This window comes from Sapajus apella, unplaced genomic scaffold (genome assembly GCF_009761245.1).
Source record: "Sapajus apella isolate SASKATOON/1434 unplaced genomic scaffold, GSC_monkey_1.0 scaffold66, whole genome shotgun sequence".
Classification (NCBI taxonomy): Eukaryota; Metazoa; Chordata; class Mammalia; order Primates; family Cebidae; genus Sapajus; species Sapajus apella.
Window position 1 is genome coordinate 891,981 of NW_022437006.1, and position 21,190 is coordinate 913,170.

General features: G+C 40.1%; 1 protein-coding gene across 6 annotated transcripts in view; it reads left to right on the plus strand.

The window, feature by feature from the left end:
* Positions 1 to 21,190, plus strand: part of BICD1 (BICD cargo adaptor 1) — a 283,414-nt gene that overhangs the window by 104,608 nt on the left and 157,616 nt on the right. For all 6 annotated transcript variants that reach the window (XR_004259913.1, XR_004259912.1, XM_032248276.1 and 3 more), the window contains exon 2: positions 14,198 to 14,410. Coding sequence is in view for 4 of the 6 variants with exons in the window: in XM_032248276.1 (XP_032104167.1) it covers positions 14,198 to 14,410 (213 nt within the window). In the remaining 2 variants the exon portion in view is untranslated. The remainder of the gene's footprint in view (positions 1 to 14,197; positions 14,411 to 21,190) is intronic.

Consider the following 21,190-nt stretch of genomic DNA (forward strand, 5'->3'; position numbering starts at 1 on the left):
GGTGTCAGGAAGGGGCCCAGTTTCTGCTTTCTGCACATGGCTAGCCAGTTTTCCCAACACCATTTATTAAAGAGGGAATCCTTTCCCCATTGCTTGTTTTTGCAAGGGTTGTCGAAGATCAGATGGTTGCAGATGTGTGGTGTTGCCTCCGAGGCCTCTGTTCTGTTCCATTGGTCTATATCTCTGTTTTGGTACCAGTACCATGCTGTTTCAATTAGTGTAGCCTTGTAGTATAGTTTGAAGTCAGCGTGATGCCTCCAGGTTTGTTCTTTTTGCTTAGAATTGACTTGGCTGTGCAGGCTCTTTTTTGGTTCCATATGAAGTTTAAGGTGGTTTTTTCCAGTTCTGTGAAGAACGTCATTGGTAGCTTGATGTGGGATAGCACTGAATCTATAAATTACTTTGTGCAGTATGGCCATTTTCACAATATTGATTCTTCCTAACCATGAGCATGGAATGTTTCTCCATCTGTTTGTGTCCTCTTTTATTTTGTTGAGCAGTGGTTTGTAGTTCTCCTTGAAGAGGTCCTTTACGTTCCTTGTTAATTGTATTCCTAGGTATTTTATTCTCTTTGTAGCAATTGTAAATGGCAGTTCGTTCCTGATTTGGCTCTCTTTAAGTCTTATTGGTGTAGAGGAATGCTTGTGATTTTTGCACATTGATTTTGTATCCTGAGACTTTGCTGAAGTTGCTTATCAGTTTAAGGAAATTTTGGGCTGAGATGATAGGGTCTTCTAAATATACAATCATGTCATCTGCAAATAGAGACAATTTTACTTCCCCCTTTCCTAATTGAATATCCTTTATTTCTTTTTCTTGCCTGATTCCTCTGTCTAGAACTTCCAATACTATATTGAATAGGAGTGGTGAGAGAGGGCATCCTTGTCTAGTGCCAGATTTCAAAGGGAATGCTTCCAGTTTTTGTCCCTTCAGTATGATATTGGCTGTTGGTTTGTCATAAATAGCTTTTATTATTTTGAGATATGTTCTGCCAATGCCTAGTTTATTGAGAGTCTTTAGCATAAAGGGCTGTTGAATTTTGTGGAAGGCCTTCTCTGCATCTGTTGAGATAATCATGTGGTTTTTTGTATTTGGTTGTGTTTATGTGGTGAATTACATTTATAGACTTGAGTATGGTGAAACAACCTTGCATCCCCAGGATGAAGCCTACTTGATCGTGATGGATAAGCTTTTTGATGTGCTGTTGCAATCGGTTTGCCAGTAGTTCATTGAAGATTTTTGCATCTATGTTCATCATGGATGTTGGCCTGAAGTTTTCTTTTCTTGTTGAGTCTCTGCTGGGTTTTGGTATCAGGATGATGTTGGTTTCATAAACTGATTTGGGGAGGATTCCCTCTTTTTGAATTGTTTGGAATAGTTTCATAAGGAATGGTACCAGCTCCTCTTTGTATGTCTGGTAGAATTCAGCTGTGAACCCATCTGGACGTGGGCTTTTTTTGGTTGGTAAGCTATTGCTGGCTTAACTTCAGCCCTTGTTATTGGTCTATTCAGGGTTTTGACTTCTTCATGGTTTAGGCTTGGGAGGATGCAAGTGTCCAGGAATTTATCCATTTCTTGCAGATGTACTAGTTTATGTGCATAGAGCTGTTTGTAATAATCTCTGATGATGGTTTGAATTTCTGTGGAATCTGTGGTGATATCCCCTTTATCGTTTTTTATTGCTTCTATTTGATTGCTCTCGCTTTTCTTTTTTATTAATCTGGCTAGTGGTCTGTCTGTTTTGTTTATCTTTTCAAAAAACCAGCTCCTGGATTTATTGATTTTTTGAAGGTTTTTTTGTGTCTCTATCTCCTTCAGTTCTGCTCTGATCTTAGTTATTTCTTGTCTGCTGCTAGCTTTTGAGTTTTTTTGATCTTGCTCCTCTAGCTTTTTCAGCTTTGATGATAGGGTGTTGATTTTAGATCTCTCCTTGCTTCTCATGTGGGCATTTATTTCTATATATTTTCCTCCAGACACTGCTTTAAATGTGTCCCAGAGATTCTGGTATGTTGTGTCTCCATTCTTGTTGGTTTTGAAGAACATCTTTATTTCTGCCTTCATTTCATTGTTTATCCAGTCAGCATTCAACAGCCAGTCGTTCAGTTTCCATGAAGCTGTGTGGTTCTGAGTTAGTTTCTGAATTCTGAGTTCTAATTTGATTGCACTGTGGTCTGAGAGACTGTTTGTTATGATTTCCATTCTTTTGCATTTGTTGAGGAGTGATTTACTTCCAAGTATGTGGTCAATTTTAGAGTAGGTGTGATGTGGTGCTGAGAAGAATGTATATTCTGTGGATTTGGGGTGGAAAGTTCTGTAAATGCCTATTAGGTCTGCTTGGTCCAGGTCTGTGTTCAAGTCCTGGATATCCTTGTTAATTTTCTGTCTCATTGATCTGTCTAATATTGACAGTGGAGTGTTAAAGTCTCCCACTATTATTGTGTGGGAGTCTAAGTCTCTCCGTAGGTCATTAAGAACTTGCTTTATGTATCTGGGTGCTCCTGTATTGGGTGCGTATATACTTAGGGTGGTTAGCTCTTCTTGTTGCATTGATGTTTTTACCATTATGTAATGCCCTTGTCTCTTTTGATCTTTCTTGGTTTAAAGTCTAATTTATCAGAGACTAGGATTGCTACTCCTGCTTTTTTTTTTTTTTTTTTTTTTTGCTCTCCATTTGCTTGTTAGATCTTCCACCATCCCTTTATTTTGAGCCTGTGTGTGTCCTTGCATGTGAGATGGGTTTCCTGGATACAGCACACAGATGGGTTTGACTTTTTATCCACTTTGTCAGTCTGTGTCTTTTGATTGGGGCATTTGGCCCATTTACATTTAAAGTGAATATTGTTATGTGTGAATTTGATCCTGCCATTTTGATGCTAGCTGGTTGTTTTGCCCATTAGTTGATGCAGTTTCTTCATTGTATCAGTGCTCTTTACCATTTGGTATGTTTTTTGGGGTGGCTGGTACTGGTTGTTCCTTTCTATGTTTAGTGCTTCTTTCAGGAGGTCTTATAAAGCAGGCCTGGTGGTGATGAAATCTCTGAGCATTTGCTTGTTCCTAAGGGATTTTATTTTTCTTTCGCTTATGAAGCTTAGTTTGGCTGGATATGAAATTCTATGTTGAAAGTTCTTTTCTTTAAGGATGTTGAATATTGGCCCCCACTCTCTTCTGGCTTGTAGGGTTTCTGCCAAGAGATCTGCTGTGAGTCTGATGGGATTCCCTTTGTCAGCAACCTGACCTTTCTCTCTGGATGCCCTTAGCATTTTTTCCTTCAACCTTTAACATTTCAACCCTGGTGAATCTAACAATTATGTGCCTTGGGGTTGCTCTTCTTGAGGAATATCTTTGTGGCATTCTCTGTATTTCCTGGACTTGAATGTTGGCCTGCCTTGCTAGGTTGGGGAAGTTCTCCTGGATAATATCCTGAAGAGTGTTTTCCAGCTTGGATCCATTGTGTCCATCACATTCAGGTACACCTATCAAATGTAGATTAGGTCTTTTCACATAATCCCCTATTTCTTGGAGGCTTTTAAAATTTCTTTTAACTCTTTTTTTCTCTAATCTTGACTTCTTGTTTTATTTCATTAAGTTTATCTTCAATCTCTGATATCCTTTCTTCTGCTTGGTCAATTCGGCTATTGAAACTTGTGTATACTTCGCGAAGTTCTTGTGTTGTATTTTACAGCTCCATCAGTTCATTTATATTCCTCTCCAAGCTGTTTATTCTCATTAGCATTTCGTCAAACATTTTTTTTAAGGTTCTTAGTTTCTTTGCATTGGGTTAGAACATGATCTTTTAGCTCAGAGAAGTTTGTTATTACTCACCTTCTGAAGCCTGTTTCTGTCAATTCATCAGACTCATTCTCCATCCAGCCTTGTTCCCTTGCTGTGAGGAGTTGTGATCCCTTGGAGGAGGAGAGGTATTCTGATTTTGGGTATTTTCATCCTTTTTGTGCCGGTTTCTTCTCATCTTTGTGGATTTATCCACCTGTGGTCTTTGTGGTTGATGACTTTCAGATGGGGTCTCTGAGTAGACATCCTTTATGTTGCTGTTGAAGCAACATTTGATGGATATTTGAATTGTTTGTATTTGGTTGCCATGAACATTTGTGTATAAATCTTTATATGATCACGTTTTTGTTTGTCTGAGATAAATAAATACCTAGGAGTGGAATGGTTGGACCGCATGGTAGGAATATGCATATAGTAATTTATTTTTATTGTATCTCACAAATAAAAAGCATTATCCCACCAAAGATTAGAAAGAAAACTTTTTCAGGCTGGGCACGGTGGCTCATGCTTGTAATCCCAGCACTTCGGTACGCCAAGGCGGCCAGATCATCTGAGATCGGGAGTTCAAAATCAGCTCAGCCTGGGAGGCAGAGGTTGCAGTGAGCTGAGATCACGCCACTGCACTCCAGCCTGGGAGACAGAGTGAGACTCCATCTCAACAAAAAAAGAAAGAAGAAAAAATAGAAAGAAAACTCTTTCTTCAGCAAATGTGTTTTGAAAAGCATTAGCCCAAGTGGTATGCACAAGAATGTTTGTAGTGACATTGTTTATAATAGCAAAAGACTGGAAATAATCCAATTTTCCATTGTCAGGAATATGGATTATTAATATGAAGTATATATCCAGTAGACTACTTTATAACAATGAAAACTACATTGTTATGAATGTAGAAAATGAATGAGTGAATATACAGAATGAATGAATAAACAATTTAAAGTTGAATGCCAAAAGCAAATTGCAAAAGAATGCATATGGAAGGATTTCATCATATGAATTTTACAACAGTATTTTATTAAAATATTAAACAGTATTTTATTTATAGAAACATATATATGTTTACTATATATGTGGAGAGAGAGTAAACGATAAAATGGTGATACAGAACCCAGCATAGTGTTTAGTTGGGAAATGGCTGAGGGTACAATGAGAGAGATAGGACCAAGAAAGGACAGACAGAGACCTTTGAGGCTAACGGGTCTTGATCCCTTTCTTAAACTACAGGAATTCATTTTAATGTTACAGTTTGTGCTTATATTTTATCATAAATTTGTTGTGCATATTTAATATATAACCACAAAATACAGAAAAATCTCTCTAGACAGTTGAAAAGGGAGTTTATTAAACAAATAGAGGTACCAATTCCAAACCATCAGGGTTAGAAAAAAATCTAGGCTTTACGTAAATATATATCTAAATAATAGGCTATTGGTTATCACCTTAGAAAAAACCCAGGGTATAACACCAGGTTATCATAGACTATTTAATTAAAAAGTATAGAAAATATGATATGCTATTCATTTGAATGATACTTGGTGTCATGTAATGCGATGAATAGGGAGCCTCTCTCATAATGAGGTGAATGGCCACCTACATCTTGGATAAGTCTGGGGAAAGCCTTTACACGAGAGGAAGCAACAGCCTGCCAGTGTTCATTCTGAGACTTTCCAGGGTTGGAAGAGAAGAGGATTGGGACTGATATTTAACAAGCATTTACTGTGTCCAAGCCATTTTGGTCTGAATTTTATATCTCTTATCTGATATGCTTTCCTTTTAGGGCTCGGCTATTCTTACCTTTAAAGTAGATGTTATTCCCATTTTACACATGAGGTAACTGAAACATAGAACTTAAAAACCTTGCCAAATATTTCAGAGGAGGCAGATTTAAAGCCAGATGCATTTGCATTAAATCCCCAACGCATTCGACTCCAAAGCACGTTGTCTTTCTGCTAATAATAGCCAACAGTCATTGAGTACTTACTATATACGTACCAAGGTCTGTTTTAACTGCTACATAGATTTTATCTTTTAAGCCTCATGGCAGTATGAGAAAGAAGCTATTATTATCCCCATTTTACAGATGACAAAATGGAGTCACAGAATGTTATATAATTTGTCCAGTGCCACACAGTAAGTGGCAGAGTTGGTCCAGCTCAGGAGCCCATACTCTTAATCTCTTTTGGCCTTTTATGAGTACATCTGCCCTTTCAAGGATCAGGATGGAGTCAGGGAGACCTCATGTCTCTGGTTAACTTTTTAGCCATATGCGTCAAGGAAACTGGTTTCTCCTGGGTGGGTACTTCTGGGTTGCCTGGCCTCCCATGGGCTCTTCTTTTCTAATTAAATCTACTCCCTAAGACTCTTTGCTGCTGGAATATGCAGCAGTAGTTTGAGAGACACTTCTTAACCAGCTCTAACACGTTTAGTTAGGTCCTTGCTATGTTTTTGTGCTTCATCAGATCCTTTGGGCTCAGTGTTTTCATTTTCTCTCTCTGTCTTTTTTGAGATGGAATCTCGCTCTGTTGCCCAGGCTGCAGTGCACTGGTGCAATCTTGGCTCACTGCAACCTCTGCCTCCTCGGTTCAGGTGATTTTTCCTGCCTCAGCCTCCAGAGTAGCTGTGATTAATAGCGCCTGCCATCACACGGGCTAATTTTTGTATTTTTAGTAGAGATGGAGTTTCACCATGTTGGCCAGGTGGACCTCAGGGGATCCACCTGCCTTGGCTTCCCAAACTGCTGGGATTACAAGCGTGAGCCACCATGCCCAGCCTGGGCTCAGTGTTTTTCATGAGGTAAGGATGAATCCTTAGAAGAGCTTTCAGACTTCTTAAACTCTTAAATTGCTTTAATAAGGATTTTTATTAATACTTCATTTAAAACAGTAATTAAGCATCATTTTAACCATTTGATGTGATTTTAACTTATATGCTTTCTACTCCGAAAATATCTGAAGTAGAAGAAACCAATACAATGGGATAAATATAATAAAAATGCAGAACAATGTAGAGAAAACAGAGATAGTGATACCAAAACCTTAAGGTATTTTCATTATTGCTATTGAGCATTTAATGCTGAATTTCCTGGCATCTGAAGCAACAGAAAGGTAATTGGTCAGATAATTTTTGTTATATGTTCAAAGAAAGTATGCTAGTTCAATGGGGAGGATAGAGTATCCTGTCAGGCCACTAGCCAACCCTTTTCTTCCTACCAGTTAAATTATGCCTGAATATCCTCTGGAGCACTCAGATCTTAAAGTACTTTAGAAGAGACTTAAAGAACTGCCAGTGGTCTTCAAAGAGGCGCCATGGCAGTGCTGTAATTCTTGCTTAGTAACACTTACATTTAAGCTTTCTTTTCTGGGGCAAAGGCCAGGCTCTAGGTCACTCCCTCACTTTGTTCCAGTCTCTGTCCGAAGGTCACCTCTTCCCTGACTGCCCTTTCTATGTGAGGTTTCCACTGAATGCACCTGGGATGCCCTCTCTCCCTGTCCAACATAGTAGTCACTAGCCATATATGACAATTAAAATCAATGAAATGACATAAAATAAAACATTCAGTACTTTGGTCATACCAGCCATATTTCAAAAGCTCAGTAGCCATGTGTGGCTGCCAAGGTGGATAGATCACAAGGTCAGGAGTTCGAGACCAGCCTGACCAACATGGTAAAACCCTGTCTCTACTAAAAATACATATATTAGCTGGGCCTGGTGGCGCGCACCTGTGATCCCAGTTACTCAGGAGGCTGAGGCAGGAGAAGTGCTTGAACCCGGAAGGCGAAGGTTGCAGTGAGCTGAGATCATGCCACTGTACTCCAGCCTGGGTGACGGAGTGAGAGTCCATCTCAAAATAAATACATAAATAAAAATAATAATGACCATATTGGACAACACAGATACATCATCATAGAAAGTTCCACTGGGCACTGCTAGCCTATGCTCTTATCTTGCCTTCCATTTTCTTCTAAGAACTTTTTCAACATTGTGCCATGCCATGCACCTATTGATTTGTTTATGTTCCACTAGAATATGCGCTCTAGATAACCGAGTTTTTTGTTTTCCCACAACATAGCTGAATCCTCAGTGCCTAAAGCAGTGCCTGACATAGTGCAGTGCTTTGTAAATACTTGTTGAGTGAATGAACAACAAATGAATGAGTGAATTTTGGTATTTTTTTGCATTTTCAAATCAAAAGCCTAATGTCTTTGGGTAACCTAGTACACGTTCTGCCAGTTTTTAGGATGAAAGACTGAAAATTCTGTGACGAAAATTAAGTATACTAACCAAACTTTTATTTCTTTTATCTTTTATATTTTGAAGAATAATGGGTATGAAAATTCTGTTTATCAGTCAGCATATCCTGATTATGAACACATAAAATATCAATTTTCTTTGCATTAAGAAGTCATGTAAGTAGTAGGAGAAAACAAAGTAATTATTACGTAGCTAACTGGACTTACAGTCACATCTCATTTAAAGCAAATTTGGTTCATGCAATGGAGTATACTAAAAGTGATATTGTGCAATTGTAGCTACAGACATGACAATAAATCATAATACATTCTAAAAACATATAGAAAATGTCAGTTTACTTCAACTTACTTTAAACAAAAATTACCCATGAAATGATTTCAGTACCTAAGAGGAATTTGCATTCAAAACAAAATATAACTAGAAGCATGACTACCCTCTCTCTCCTGTTACTAGAGATTGAAGCTAGTGTTGTGATTTCAGCCAAAGATGCAGCTTCAGTAACTTTGAAAAAGATTGTTTCCCTTCTATCAGGCCTGACTTTGTCAGGAGACACTCAGAAGGTGATGGAGGAAGGAGGTACCTGGTGGAGCCAGAGCAGTCTGGTAAATCAACTTTAACAAGTCGCCAGATGATAGATGTCAGTTGGGTGTCATACCCAATTCTAGTTGCTGACAATTAGAAATTAGATAAAATAGGAGTGTTTTCTCCTTCACCCTCCCTTTCTTAAAAGCAGCCATTTTCTGAGTAGTGTTAGTTCTTAGTTCTCAGGGGATTTGCAAATGCAGATCATGAGACACCTCTAGCTTGTGCAGGATTGGTGTTATTTTGCTATTTCAAGTGGAAAAACATGATGGTTAGTGTCCTTGGATGACCTCATATACTTGTATTGTTTTTCATATCAGGTCCAGTGAAGGGCCAAGTTCTCTGTAAATATCATGGCTAATTTTGGAAACCCATATGTTCAGTTAAGGTTTCTGAACTGCAAGAAATATGAATGGAGGATTTATCAACATTTGAATATTTGCAATTTCATTTCTTGATTCTTTTTTGAAAATCTATTCTGGGTCTATATCTGAAATTTTTATCTCCTTTGGTGCTAGATCCAGAGTACAGTTTTTGAAAACTTTAAATCAAGAGTAGAACAATAAATTCACTTGCTCTTAAGACCTTAGGGGTTGTTGACTGGGCACTGTGGCTCACCCTTGTAATCCTAGCACTTTGGGAGGCTGAGGCAGGTAGATCACGAGGTCAGGAGATCGCGACCAGCCTGGGCAATACAGTGAAACCCTGTCTCTACTAAAAATATAAAAATTAGTTGGGTGTGGTGGCAGGCGCCTGTAATCCCAGCCACTTGGGAAGCTGAGGCAGGAGAATTGCCTGAACCTGGGAGGTGGAGGTTGCAGTGAGCTGAGATTGTGCCACTGCACTCCAGGCTGGGTGACAGAGCTAGAATCTGTCTTAAAAAAAAAAAAAATTACAAACCAAGAGAGCATTGCCTATGTGCTGTGAAAAAGACGAGAGCCACAGATTGGCCAAATCTGTTGCTTTTACTCAGGCAGAGTGAAGAAAACTCTGGCCCTGTGACAGACATTTCCAGTTTTCTGTACATAGAAGTGGGGAAACAGTTGTGGACAAAGAAAAAAAAAAGCCAGCTGGGGTTCTTGACACACAGTTCATGCTAATTTTAAACTGTACTAATACTTGACTATATAATGAGGGATCCTTTGCAGGGGTGATGATCTGTTGAAGACTCAGCAGGACACACTGGGGAGAGGGAGGGAGGGTTTCAGAACGTTACCCTTCGGAGGCCTTTTAATAGGTACTGAAATCAGAATTGACCTCACAGAATCTGATAGTTACTGATGCAAAAAACAAAGTCAACATCATCTGCAAAGATAATTTTTCTCATCAGACTATGACTGCCTATGCTTATTACCACATCTGGAAATCTGACTACTTAAATAAGAATTTCTGTCAAGAGACTGAACAAGCCAAGCACCAGGAGTATTCTACTGTGTATGTACAGATGGACATCGATCCTGGAATATTTCTTTCTCATTGATGCTTAGGGACCATCTTTTGATTTTGATCCCTGTCAAGATTCTAAGGTAGTTTAAGACATAGCTTTTCAGTGTTGTTTTTTTCTTAAAATTTCTGTTTCTGTGAGTGTAATGTAGGGAGGAGTACCAGATTGTTTTTATAAGTTGTTTCTTATAATGATTAACACATCTTTTCTGCCTTAAGGTTTATAACAAATGTGAAGCTAAGTTTCACAGGTTAATTTCAGCTTAATCTTTTTGTGGATGATAGCATAGTCCAGAAGCAATATGCTGTGACATTTTATTTTATCTTACTCTATTTTTGAGACAAAGTCTTGCTCTATTGCCCAGGCTGGAGTGTAGTTGTGTGATCTTGGCTCACTGTAAGCTCTGCCTCCCAGGTTCAAGTAATTTTCCTGCCTCCACCACCCAAGTAGCTGGGATTACAGGCATGCACAAACATGCCCAACTAATTTTTGTATTTTAATAGAGATGGGGTTTTGCCAAGTTGGCCAGGCTGGTCTCGAACACCTGGCCTCAAGTGATCCATCCGCCTCGACCTCCCAGAGTGCAGGGATTACTGGTGTGAGCCACTACACTTGGCCTGTTATGATATTTTAAATTTCAAAATGTAATAAAATCACAACGTATGCCAGAAAGCCACAGTACTTCTCATTGAATATAGTATCTCCTTGGTGTTCATATCCTTATGATCTTACGTTAACTCTGTGTGCCAGTATTTTACCAAATCTGTCAACTCTTTTAAGGCAGAGACTACATTTATTTACTTTTTAACTTTTTGTTTGAAATAACTTTAGAGTTAGAAAAAATTTGCCCAAAAATACTACACCGATTTTCATGTACCCTTGATGTAGCTTCCCCAGATGTTACCATCTTACATAACCATAGCACAGCAAGGGAAACAGAAATTGACATTGATACAGTAGCATCACTGACTAACCTAAAGAACTTATTTCAGTTTGCCAATTGTCCTACTAGTGTCCTTTTTAAAGTCCAGGATCCAACCCAGAATCCCATACGGCACTTAATTGTCACGTGTTGTTAGTCATCTAGTCCACAGAAGTCTTTCTATAATTTTTGCGACTTAGTACTATTTTTTTTTGAGATGGAGTCTTGCTCTGTTGCCCAGGCTGGAGTACAATGGTGTGATCTCGGCTCACTGCAATCTCTGCCTCCCAGATTCAAGTGATTCTCCTGCCTCAGCTTCCCAAGTAGTTGTGATTATAGGTGCGAATCGCCATGCCCAGCTAATTTTTTTTTGTATTTTTGGTAGAGACAGGGTTCGCCATGTTGGCCAGGCTGGTCTCAATCACCTGACCTTGTGATCCACCTGCCTCGGCCTCCCAAAGTGCTGGGATAACAGGCATGAGCCACTGCGCCCAGCCTTACATATCCCCATCATTTTTTTAAAGCATTTCGTAATTCTTTGGCATCACAAGATGTGTCAGGGTTATTTTGCTCCAGCCCTTGAATCAGTCACTTCTCCAAAGACCCTAGTTCTTTTTATTGGAGATTGGTATTTAGAAACAGAATCTGGGTGCTTGATATGCTCATGGCCACTGGTATATCATTGCTTCTAGGCCCTCTCAGCTTACAGTGCTGGGAACTAATGTGTATGTATATACACATATATGAACATGTTTCTCCCTCTCTCTTCATATCTATATACCTATGAATATTTATCTACCTATTAAAAACAATAAGTTTATCCTGATACTTCCACTTACAACTCAATATCACAGTTTTTTTTTAAATACCTCTTTCTCCTTACTTGTGGCTTTTTCTCCAACAGTTAGAAACCAGGCATTCATTATCTACAATATATTTACTTATTTGCTCAACTCTAGTACATATGTAAAGAAGTTTCAGAATTGTGATCCCATAATCCCTATGAGAAACAAGTTTACCAACAAGATTATATAGTGTTCAGGTACAGTCCTTTTTGTCTTTAGTCTTAAGGTATATAATAAAAGTACTGGTTTCCAAAACTAGGTTAGGTATTTTCTTTCTTACCTCTTTCATGATGACTGTTGTTTTTCATTTTGTAATATAGCTAGGTTCTTTTGTTACTGTTTGTGTTCCATTCTGTGTTCCCCCAATACCGAGAAGTTGGTTTTAATATTTATTTGGGCGATGTGAAACATGACTATAGTTTTAGGAGTCAGAACTATGTGAAAAGGGGCTGGGCACAGTAGCTCATGCCTGTAATCCCAGTACTTTGGGAGGCTGAGATGGTTGGATCACTTGAGCTCAGGAGTTTGAGACCAGCCTGGCTAACATGGTAAAAACTCTTCTCTACTAAAAGGACAAAAATTAGCTGGGTGTGGTGGCAGGTGCCTGTATTCCCAGCTACATGGGAGGCTGAAACAGGAGAATCGCCTGAACACAGGAGGCGGAGGTTGCAAGGAGCTGAGATCGCACCACTACACTTAATGTGGGCGACAGATCTAGACTCTGCCTAAAAAAGAAATAGGAACTATGTGAAAAGGCATTTCAGAAAAGTGTCATTCCTCCACATCCTTCTGTCTCCCATTCATTTCAGTCTCCCATTCTTCCCACCCCGTTCCCACCCACCCTGTAAGCATCCAGTTCAATTAGTTTCTACTTTTTCTCCTATATTTCTTTTTGCCCAAATAAACAGACACGTATATGTTTTCTTATATGGAGATGATATTCAGTGTCTTGTTTTTGTGGTACTGGGCAATTTGAATGCTGTTCGGTAATTTTAACTCTTAAGGATACTGTTTATAATTGGTCTCTCCTTACTGCCAGTGTATTAGAAAGCACACTAAATGATTGGGGTGTTTTTTTTTTTTTTTTATAAAATATTTGTGAAATTTTTAAAAAAATGAAGATGACAGGCCAGGCGCAGTGGTTCATGCCTGTAATCCCAGCACTTTGGGAGGCTGAGGGGGGTGGATCACGAGGTCAAGAGATCGAGACCATCCTGGCCAACATGGTGAAACCCTGTCTCTACTAAAAATACAAAAAATTAGCTGGGTGTGGTAGCGCATGCCTGTAATCTCAGCTACTCGGGAGGCTGAGGCAGGAGAATCACTTGAACCCAGTAGGCGGAGATTGCAGTGAGCTGAAATCACGCCATTGTTTAGGGAACCAGCCCTACATCACCTGTGGGTACCCCAAGTTCAGTGGGACAAAGGAATGAGAAAAAGACATTAAGAGAGAAAGGAGGACTGGGGCCATCACTTTATTACTTTGGAGAAGACAGTGAAAGCCCTGAACTCTGACCATCAACACTATTTACTGGTTACATTCACTTTGATCTACAGGGTAGGGGTGGAGTGATGGTGGGGAGAGGGTGATGGTGGAGTGAATCAGTGAGCTGGAACTGGTGTGTCATTGTAAAGATTGATAACAGTGGAGGTTTGGGAGTTTCACAAAACAAGAACGTGGTTATCTTTAACTTATTATTTATGTGCAGCTGGTGGAACTCGGGCATTACAAGGAGCCTACAGGTCTGGTGACGTCATAGTGCTACGAAGGGGTTTTACATCCTTGAGCACAATGATTATGGTAACAGAGCCCAGGTCACCCCACACCGGAACATGAGGCATGGAGAGGCCATCCTCCTCAGAGGCCTCCTGCAGCCCTCCGCACTTTGTTGTTCCTTGTTTATGTGTTACTCATAACCAATTTATGTAGGCACTCTGTAAGTCCTTTCTCCTTTGCTGCTTTTCCCAACACATGCACTCCAGCCTGGCGACAGAGCGAGACTCCATCTCAACTAACTAACTAACTAACTAAATAAAATGAAGATGACATGAATTTTGATGGGCTTATTAATACTGAACTATTTCTTGATAATATAAAATGAGAATATAAAGCAAGCAGCAGTCTTTTCAAGTTTTCTTTAATGCATTACACTTTTTTTTTTGCAAGATATTTTAAAGTTTTCTTTTTACTTATTAAGTGAACTGAATTATTTCAGGCTTCAATGAGACTGCTAGACTGTTATATTTTGGGGGTCTCGCAGAGTAGCTTTTCTTACACATATAAGCAGAAGTAAACATTTTCCCGAGTGTTTTAATAGGGCTTTGATGCATTTCATTGTGCACTCTTTCTTTCCACGTACTCTGCAGGCATTTGGGCAGTCCTTCTCCATCCACCGGAAGGTTGCTGAGGATGGAGAGACGCGGGAGGAAACGCTTCTGCAGGAGTCAGCATCGAAGGAGGCTTACTATCTGGGGAAAATCTTGGAGATGCAGAACGAGCTGAAACAGAGCCGGGCTGTGGTCACTAACGTACAGGCAGAAAATGAGAGGCTCACCGCGGTCGTGCAGGATCTGAAGGAGGTAAACAAACAAATTCCCTATGAGAGACTTGTGAGAAGGAGAAATAAGAGTGTTCTCTCCATAGCAGAGGAAATAACACATTTGCTTTAATCAGAGGAGCTGTGTTAAGCATGAAACACATAATACTGGGCTAGCAACTTTTCTGTCTTTTTTAGTGAAATGACAGCTAGCTTGTTCTGAGATGAGCTTTTCTCTCTTTTGCTGTTTCTTGAGAATTAAGTTTTGTATGTATTGCGGACTTGGGAATTGGCCTTACTATTTCTGCAAAGATGTTTAAAAACCACAGTGACCTTAGAACTTCCTCCCTGCATTACCTGGTTGAATACAACGTGGAGAACGGTTGGCTGTAATGCTGCGCATCAGCACGAACTCCACCTGACAGTGGTGTTGGCTCAGGACGCTGCTCACTGGGAATGACAGCCCAGGCGCGTGTCCTGAGGAGTCTTTGAGTCTGGTGATGCAGATCCCCAGACTATTTTTCTGGTTCTAGAGAAGGCAGCAAATTATAGCTGGTATGAATTAGGTCAGGGAGTCTTTCTCGGTCTATGAGTGTCCACCGAACTCACTATTCCTTGTTAGCTTTTCCAAGGCAGCATTGCCTGCCAGTCATTTTCAGACTGGCAGAGTCACTCTTTAGTGGAGGGGTGAGGTTGGAAACAGAGATAGCCAAAAGTGGCTTCATCCATCAAACTCTTGTAAGAGCATTTTTAGAAACTATATTCAATCATTCACTCCATATTTTGATATGAAAGTAGAAGAGATCCAGATGGCCTGTAACTCCTATACCAATGCAGTGGTGATTGACAGGTCCACAGCCAAATGGGCTCACTAGTTGAGCATTTTAGTAATAGAAATACATAGGATGAAAACATTCTTCAATATTGTAAAATATAAGAGAAGCAATCCACATTTCAAATATGGGACATATGGCCGAGCGTGGTGGCTCACACCTGTAATACCAGCACTTTGGGAGGCCGAGGCAGGCGGATCACAAGGTCAAGAGATCAAGACCATCCTGGCCAACATGGTGAAACCCTGTCTCTACTAAAAATACAAAATTTAGCTGAGCATGGTGGCACACGCCTGTAGTCCCAGCTACTTGGGAGGCTGAGGTGGAAGGATCACTTGAACCCGGGAGGCGGAGTTTGCAGTGAGCTGAGACGGTGCCACTGCGTTCCAGCCTGGCAACAGAGCAAGACTCTGTCTCAAAAAAAAAAGGAAAAAAGAAATATGGGACATATTACAAATAGGGTTTCATTATTATAAGACATAAGTTGTCCAGAATTTATTGGAATCTTCTAGATAATTTACATTTACACATGTCCATATTACAATGAACTAAATGAATACTGACAGCAACGTTTTTTATTTACTTATCTCGTTATCTTTGGATATGCCTAAATATAGCAATATGACTTGAGAAGACAGAAAGGATCCAATCAAGTGGAAGTTGGTATTAAGTGCTAAGAAAAACATGAGACAGTTTTCAGGATACCAGGGCCTCCTCATTTCCCTCTAGTGCGAACAACTGTTAAACACACAGCTGCTTGGCCATGCACAGTGGCTCACGCCTGTAATCCCAGCACTTTGGGAGGCCGAGGTGGGTGGATCATGAGGTCAAGAGATTGAGACCATCTTGGCCAACATGCTGAAACCCTGTCTCTATTAAAATTAGAAAAAAATTAGCCAGGCGTGGTGGTGTGGGCTTATAGTCCCAGCTACTCTGGAGGCTGAGGCACGAGAATTGATTGAACCCGGGAGGCGGGGGTTGCAGTGAGCTGAGATCACGCCACTACACTCCAGCTTGGCAACAGAGTGAGACTGTCTCAAAACAAAAAGCACAGCTGCTGTTTAGTTCCTTCTTTTTTTTTGAGACAGGGTGTCACTCTGTTGCCCAAGCTGGAGTGCAGTGTCGCAATCCAGCATCCACTGCGGAAGTGGACAGAGGGTCATGTGGAGCCAAAGCCCACCATCCTGAATTAAACAAGGCACGTAACATTTGTAGGGAGCAACCTCAGCAGCCATGAGTAGCAGGGTCATGTGGAAGTTGGCAGAGAGGGCGTGGCATGGGCAACGTGAAGACCATGGGCACACACATGGAGGTGGTTTGTGGAGAAGAACGTGACCAATTATTCAATGAGTCAAACAGTCTTGGTGGCGGTTGAATGGTTCCTCTGAAAGCTGCAGTCACCATTGTGTGTAGCAGCTGCAGCTGAGCCAAGAACAGCCAAGGTTGAGGATGGGGCAGGGCATCCACAGATGCTTTTTTGTGTGAGTCAAGGCAGTGATGATTGATGGAGCATCCTCACTTACGCAGCCACGCTTGAGGGCAGTTCCAGTGAGTAGATTTATGATGAGTAGCAGAAGCTAATTAATTAAGCATGAAGTTACGAGTGAGGAATGAACTGAGGCAGCAAAAGAAAAAAAGTTTGAGGAGCCTTTCATTCAGTTCAGTTCTCCAACTTTAACGAGCATCTGAACCACCTGCAGAGCTCGTCAGACCACGAACACTGGACCCCCCTCCCAGAGATTATGATTTAGTAGATGGACGTAGGACCCAGTAATTTGCATTTAAAACAAGTTCCCAGGTGATGTGGGGGCTGCTGCTCTGGAAACCACATTTTAAGAACCACTAATTTAGATTTTTTGGCCTGCCCAAAGCTGAGGAAGGCTTACAACTGGGGCATTGCTATAAACACCATGATCTCCTGCATAAAGCACTTGGTTGTGACCCTTCAATTTTTATGCATTTTCGATAGTTGATTTGAAGTAAGAAACTAACCTATTAATAGCCTATTAATGAGTTTATTCAGATTGGTCAGGTAACTAAAAGAAAAAAAGGTCGTGTGTTTCCTTGTGTTCTATGTGTGCCAACGATGTATTTGTTAATGCTCTTTCTGATGGAGTGAAAGCTGGTGATATTACTATAATCCTGAGTTTTTTTGTTTTTAATCCAGTAGATACAGTTTATTTTGATGTACCTAAGAAAATTATTATTAATATTTAGAGCTAACATAAAAGGAGAATAGGAATAAATTCTATTTTTTGGTGTATTGATACAGAGTTTTATTGGTTGGTATTAATTGAAATCTCAGATTTCCTTGCAGGCTCAATTTTATTTTTTGTATTGTCTTCATTAACTGATGCACAGTGATTGAAAGAGTGATCATGTAGCTAAGGAGAATTATGACATGATGGACCATGAGAAATATGCAAGGATAACCAACCCAAAATATAGTAAATGATCAGTTTGACAGAGGCTATGTGTTTAACAACTTAATGGGATCATTTTTCTTTGCTGAAAGGACTCATTTCCTGTTTCAGTAGGATTGTTGATCCTAGCAAAGATGTGTGTTTGTGCATATATGATGGGTGCAGTGTGTAAATTTACCCGTATGTGTCGTGTGTGTGTGTGTGTGTGTGTGTGTGTGTGTGTGTATACAATGTCAAATTCTCTTCCATAAATAGTAGTTATAGGATAGTATGGTAGAAAATGGAAAAATTGCTGAATTAGATATTAGAAAATCAATATTCTCCAGCTCTGCTGAAAGTTTTAGTATTAAATTCATAGTATTTGTAAAATTTATATTAAGATTATATTAATATATAGCAAATACATAATAAACATAGGTAATTATCATTAATAACATTCTGCATACTCCAAAAACACCACTGAAGATATAATTATATTCTTAGGTTAAAGAAACATGAGATAAATATCTCTTTGGATCAGTTGAGGTCAGGTGTTTGAGACCAGTCTGGCCAACATGGTGAAACCCCATCTCTACTAAAAATACAAAAATTAGCTGGATGTTGTGATGTGTGCCTGCAATCCCAGCTACTCAGGAGGCTGAGGCAGGAGAATCTCTTGAACCTGGGAGGCGGAGGTTGCTGTGAGCTGAGATCACTCGCTCCATTGCTCCACCTTGGGCAACAAGAGCGAAACTCCGTCTCAAAAAAAAAAAAATCTGTTTTTTAGTTTAGTTGACCTTTATGATTGATCTTAGCTAGATCTACTGATCACTTGCTGCGTCAGTCAATGACATTAGCACTGCTGCTTCACCTTGAGCTTTATGTTACAGAGATGGCTTCTTTCCTTCAACCTCATGAACTAAGCTCTGCTAGTATCAAACTTTTTTGCAGCATTCTCACCTCTCTCAGCCTTCATAGAATTGAAAAGAGGTGGCCAGGCGAGGTGGCTCATACCTGTAATCGTGGCACTTTAGGAGGCTGAGGAGGGTGGATCATCTGAGGTCAAGAGTTTGAGGCCAAGCTGGCCAACATGGCAAAACCCCATCTCTACTAAAAATACAAAAATTAGCTGGGCGTGGTGGTGGGCGCTTGTAGTCCCAGATATCCGAGAGGCTGAGGCAGGAGAATCATTTGAACCCGAGAGGCAGAGGTTGCAGTCAGCTGAGATCACTCCACTGCACTCCAGCCTGAGTAACAGAAAGAGAGTCTGTCTTTAAAAAAAAAAAAAAAAGAATTTAAGAGAGACCTTGCTTTCTTGATTAGGCCTTGGCTGGTTTGATCTTCTATCCAGAACTTTCTTCATGTCAGAAATGAGGCTGTTTGACTTTACTTATCATTCATGTGTCAATGGAATAGCGCTTTTAATTTTCTTCAAGAACTTTTTCTTTGCATTCATAATTTGACTAACTTAACTTGGCTAATTTGGCATATGCTTAATCATTTCTCCCTTTCCTTGAAAGTATGATTCTTTCACTTGGACACTTTGAGGCCGTTGTAGTGTTATTAACTGGCCTGATTTCAGTATTGTTTTATGTCAAGGAATAGGAGGCCCAAGGGGAAAGAGACAGGGAATGGATGGTCAGTGGAGCAGTCAGAACGCAGATGTTTGTGGATTAAGTTTGCTGTCTTATATTGGTGTGGTTCATGTCAGTATAACAGATAAAACAGTAATGAAAAAGTTTGAAATATTGCAAGAATTACCAAAATGTGACACAGACACACAACGTGAGCACATGCTGTTGGAAAAATGGAGCCAATAGACCTGCTGAATGCAGAGTTGTCACAGGCCTTCAGTTTGTGTAAAAAAAAAAAAAACAACAACAAAAAACTACAGAGCTCAATAAAACTCATCACAAGAAAATAAGATATGCCTGTATTTGATGCATAGGAGATTTGGTAATAGTGTGGAATTAGAAATCAGGAACGCTGAGTTCAGGTCCTAGCTCAGCCCTTTTACCAGTTGTGTGATTAAGCTTCTCATTTCCTATATACACTAACTATATACTAACACTTGTCCTATACCTCATCACTTTTTACAAAGATAAAATGAGATGTTTCTCATGAAAGTGCCTTAGAAGAAATAGAGAACGTTGACTAGACGCAGTAGCTCACACCTGTAATCCCAGCACTTTGGGAGGCCGAGGCAGGCGGATCACCTGAGGTCAGGAGTTCAAGCCCAGACTGACCAACATGGAGAAACCTCGTGTTTACTAAAAATCCAAAAAAATTAGCCAGGCATGGTGGCAGGCGCCTGTAATCCCAGCTGCTCGGGAGGCTGAGGCAGGAGAATTCCTTGAACCTGGGAGGTGGAGGTTGCAGTGAGCCAAGATGGCGCCCAGCCCAGGCGACAGTGCGAGACTCGGTCTCAAAAAAAAAAAAAAAAGAAAGAAACAGAGGAATTTTAATGGTATTTACTGTTAGAAAGTTTGATTATCAAACTTATTTACACATAGGAAAACAGAAGATCTATTGGGGCAGCATGGGAAGCTCCAGCACCATCAACAGTAGCAAGAAGTCATGGTTGACATCCCGACACCAAAAGAGGAAATGGAACACATATTTACAAGCCAGTAGGTTGAAAGAGGAGAGCCATCTGGGTGTCTTCCTGTCAATATAAACACTCTTTCATGTCTGACTAGTCCATGAAAGAATCCTTGCATTATTACCTGGTACAGCATTGGATGTTCTTGCCGATGAGCAGAATCGTAGGGAAAAGATTGAATTATTTAATGTATCCAGTACGGAAAAGATTGAATTATTCAACATATCCAGTGAAAACCAAAGTGTTTCTTCCAGTCTTTGATGTTTCTGGCTGAATAATTGGTCACTGGGAGTTGTGGTTACACAGGGCTGAGTGAAGCTGACGTTGCTATGAAGGCGTGGTTTGGCTGTAGCTGGAGTTGTCTGTTTCCTGGCCCGTCCCTATCTCTTTCCTCCTCTCCATGCTTGTTGGGAATGGACCTCATACCCCTCTGGAATGATGCGGTACATCAGATGGTGAAGAACTGTCATTGGTTTTAACTGATTTACATAACTGATAAATAATAACATAGCTAACATTCATTGAGGTCACCATATGCCAGGTAGGAAGCTGAGCACTTTACTACATTCATTATTGCATTTAATTCTCTCAACAAACTTGCAGCGCATATGCAATTCCACAGGAGAGAGCTATATTTCTTTTGGTTGAAAAGTACTTTACAACACTTGCTGAGCTGCAGTCAACAAATATGTCTATTAATGTTCTTGGGAATTTGAGAGCTAAGTCTAGCAAAATATAGACGATTAATTCATTTTTGAATAATTGCAATTTGATTGTGCTTTTGGGGAAAATAAGATAAAATGGGTTTGTTTATAGGGATTAATTTGCAATTTAGGCTCATAGAGTTTGTGTGTGTGTATATACAGTTCTATGAATTTTTATTTTATTGAGATGGAGTCTTGCTCTGTCATCGAAGCTGGAGTGTAGAGGCGCGATCTCGGCTCACTGCAACATCCATCTCCCAGGTTCAAGCAATTATCCTGCCT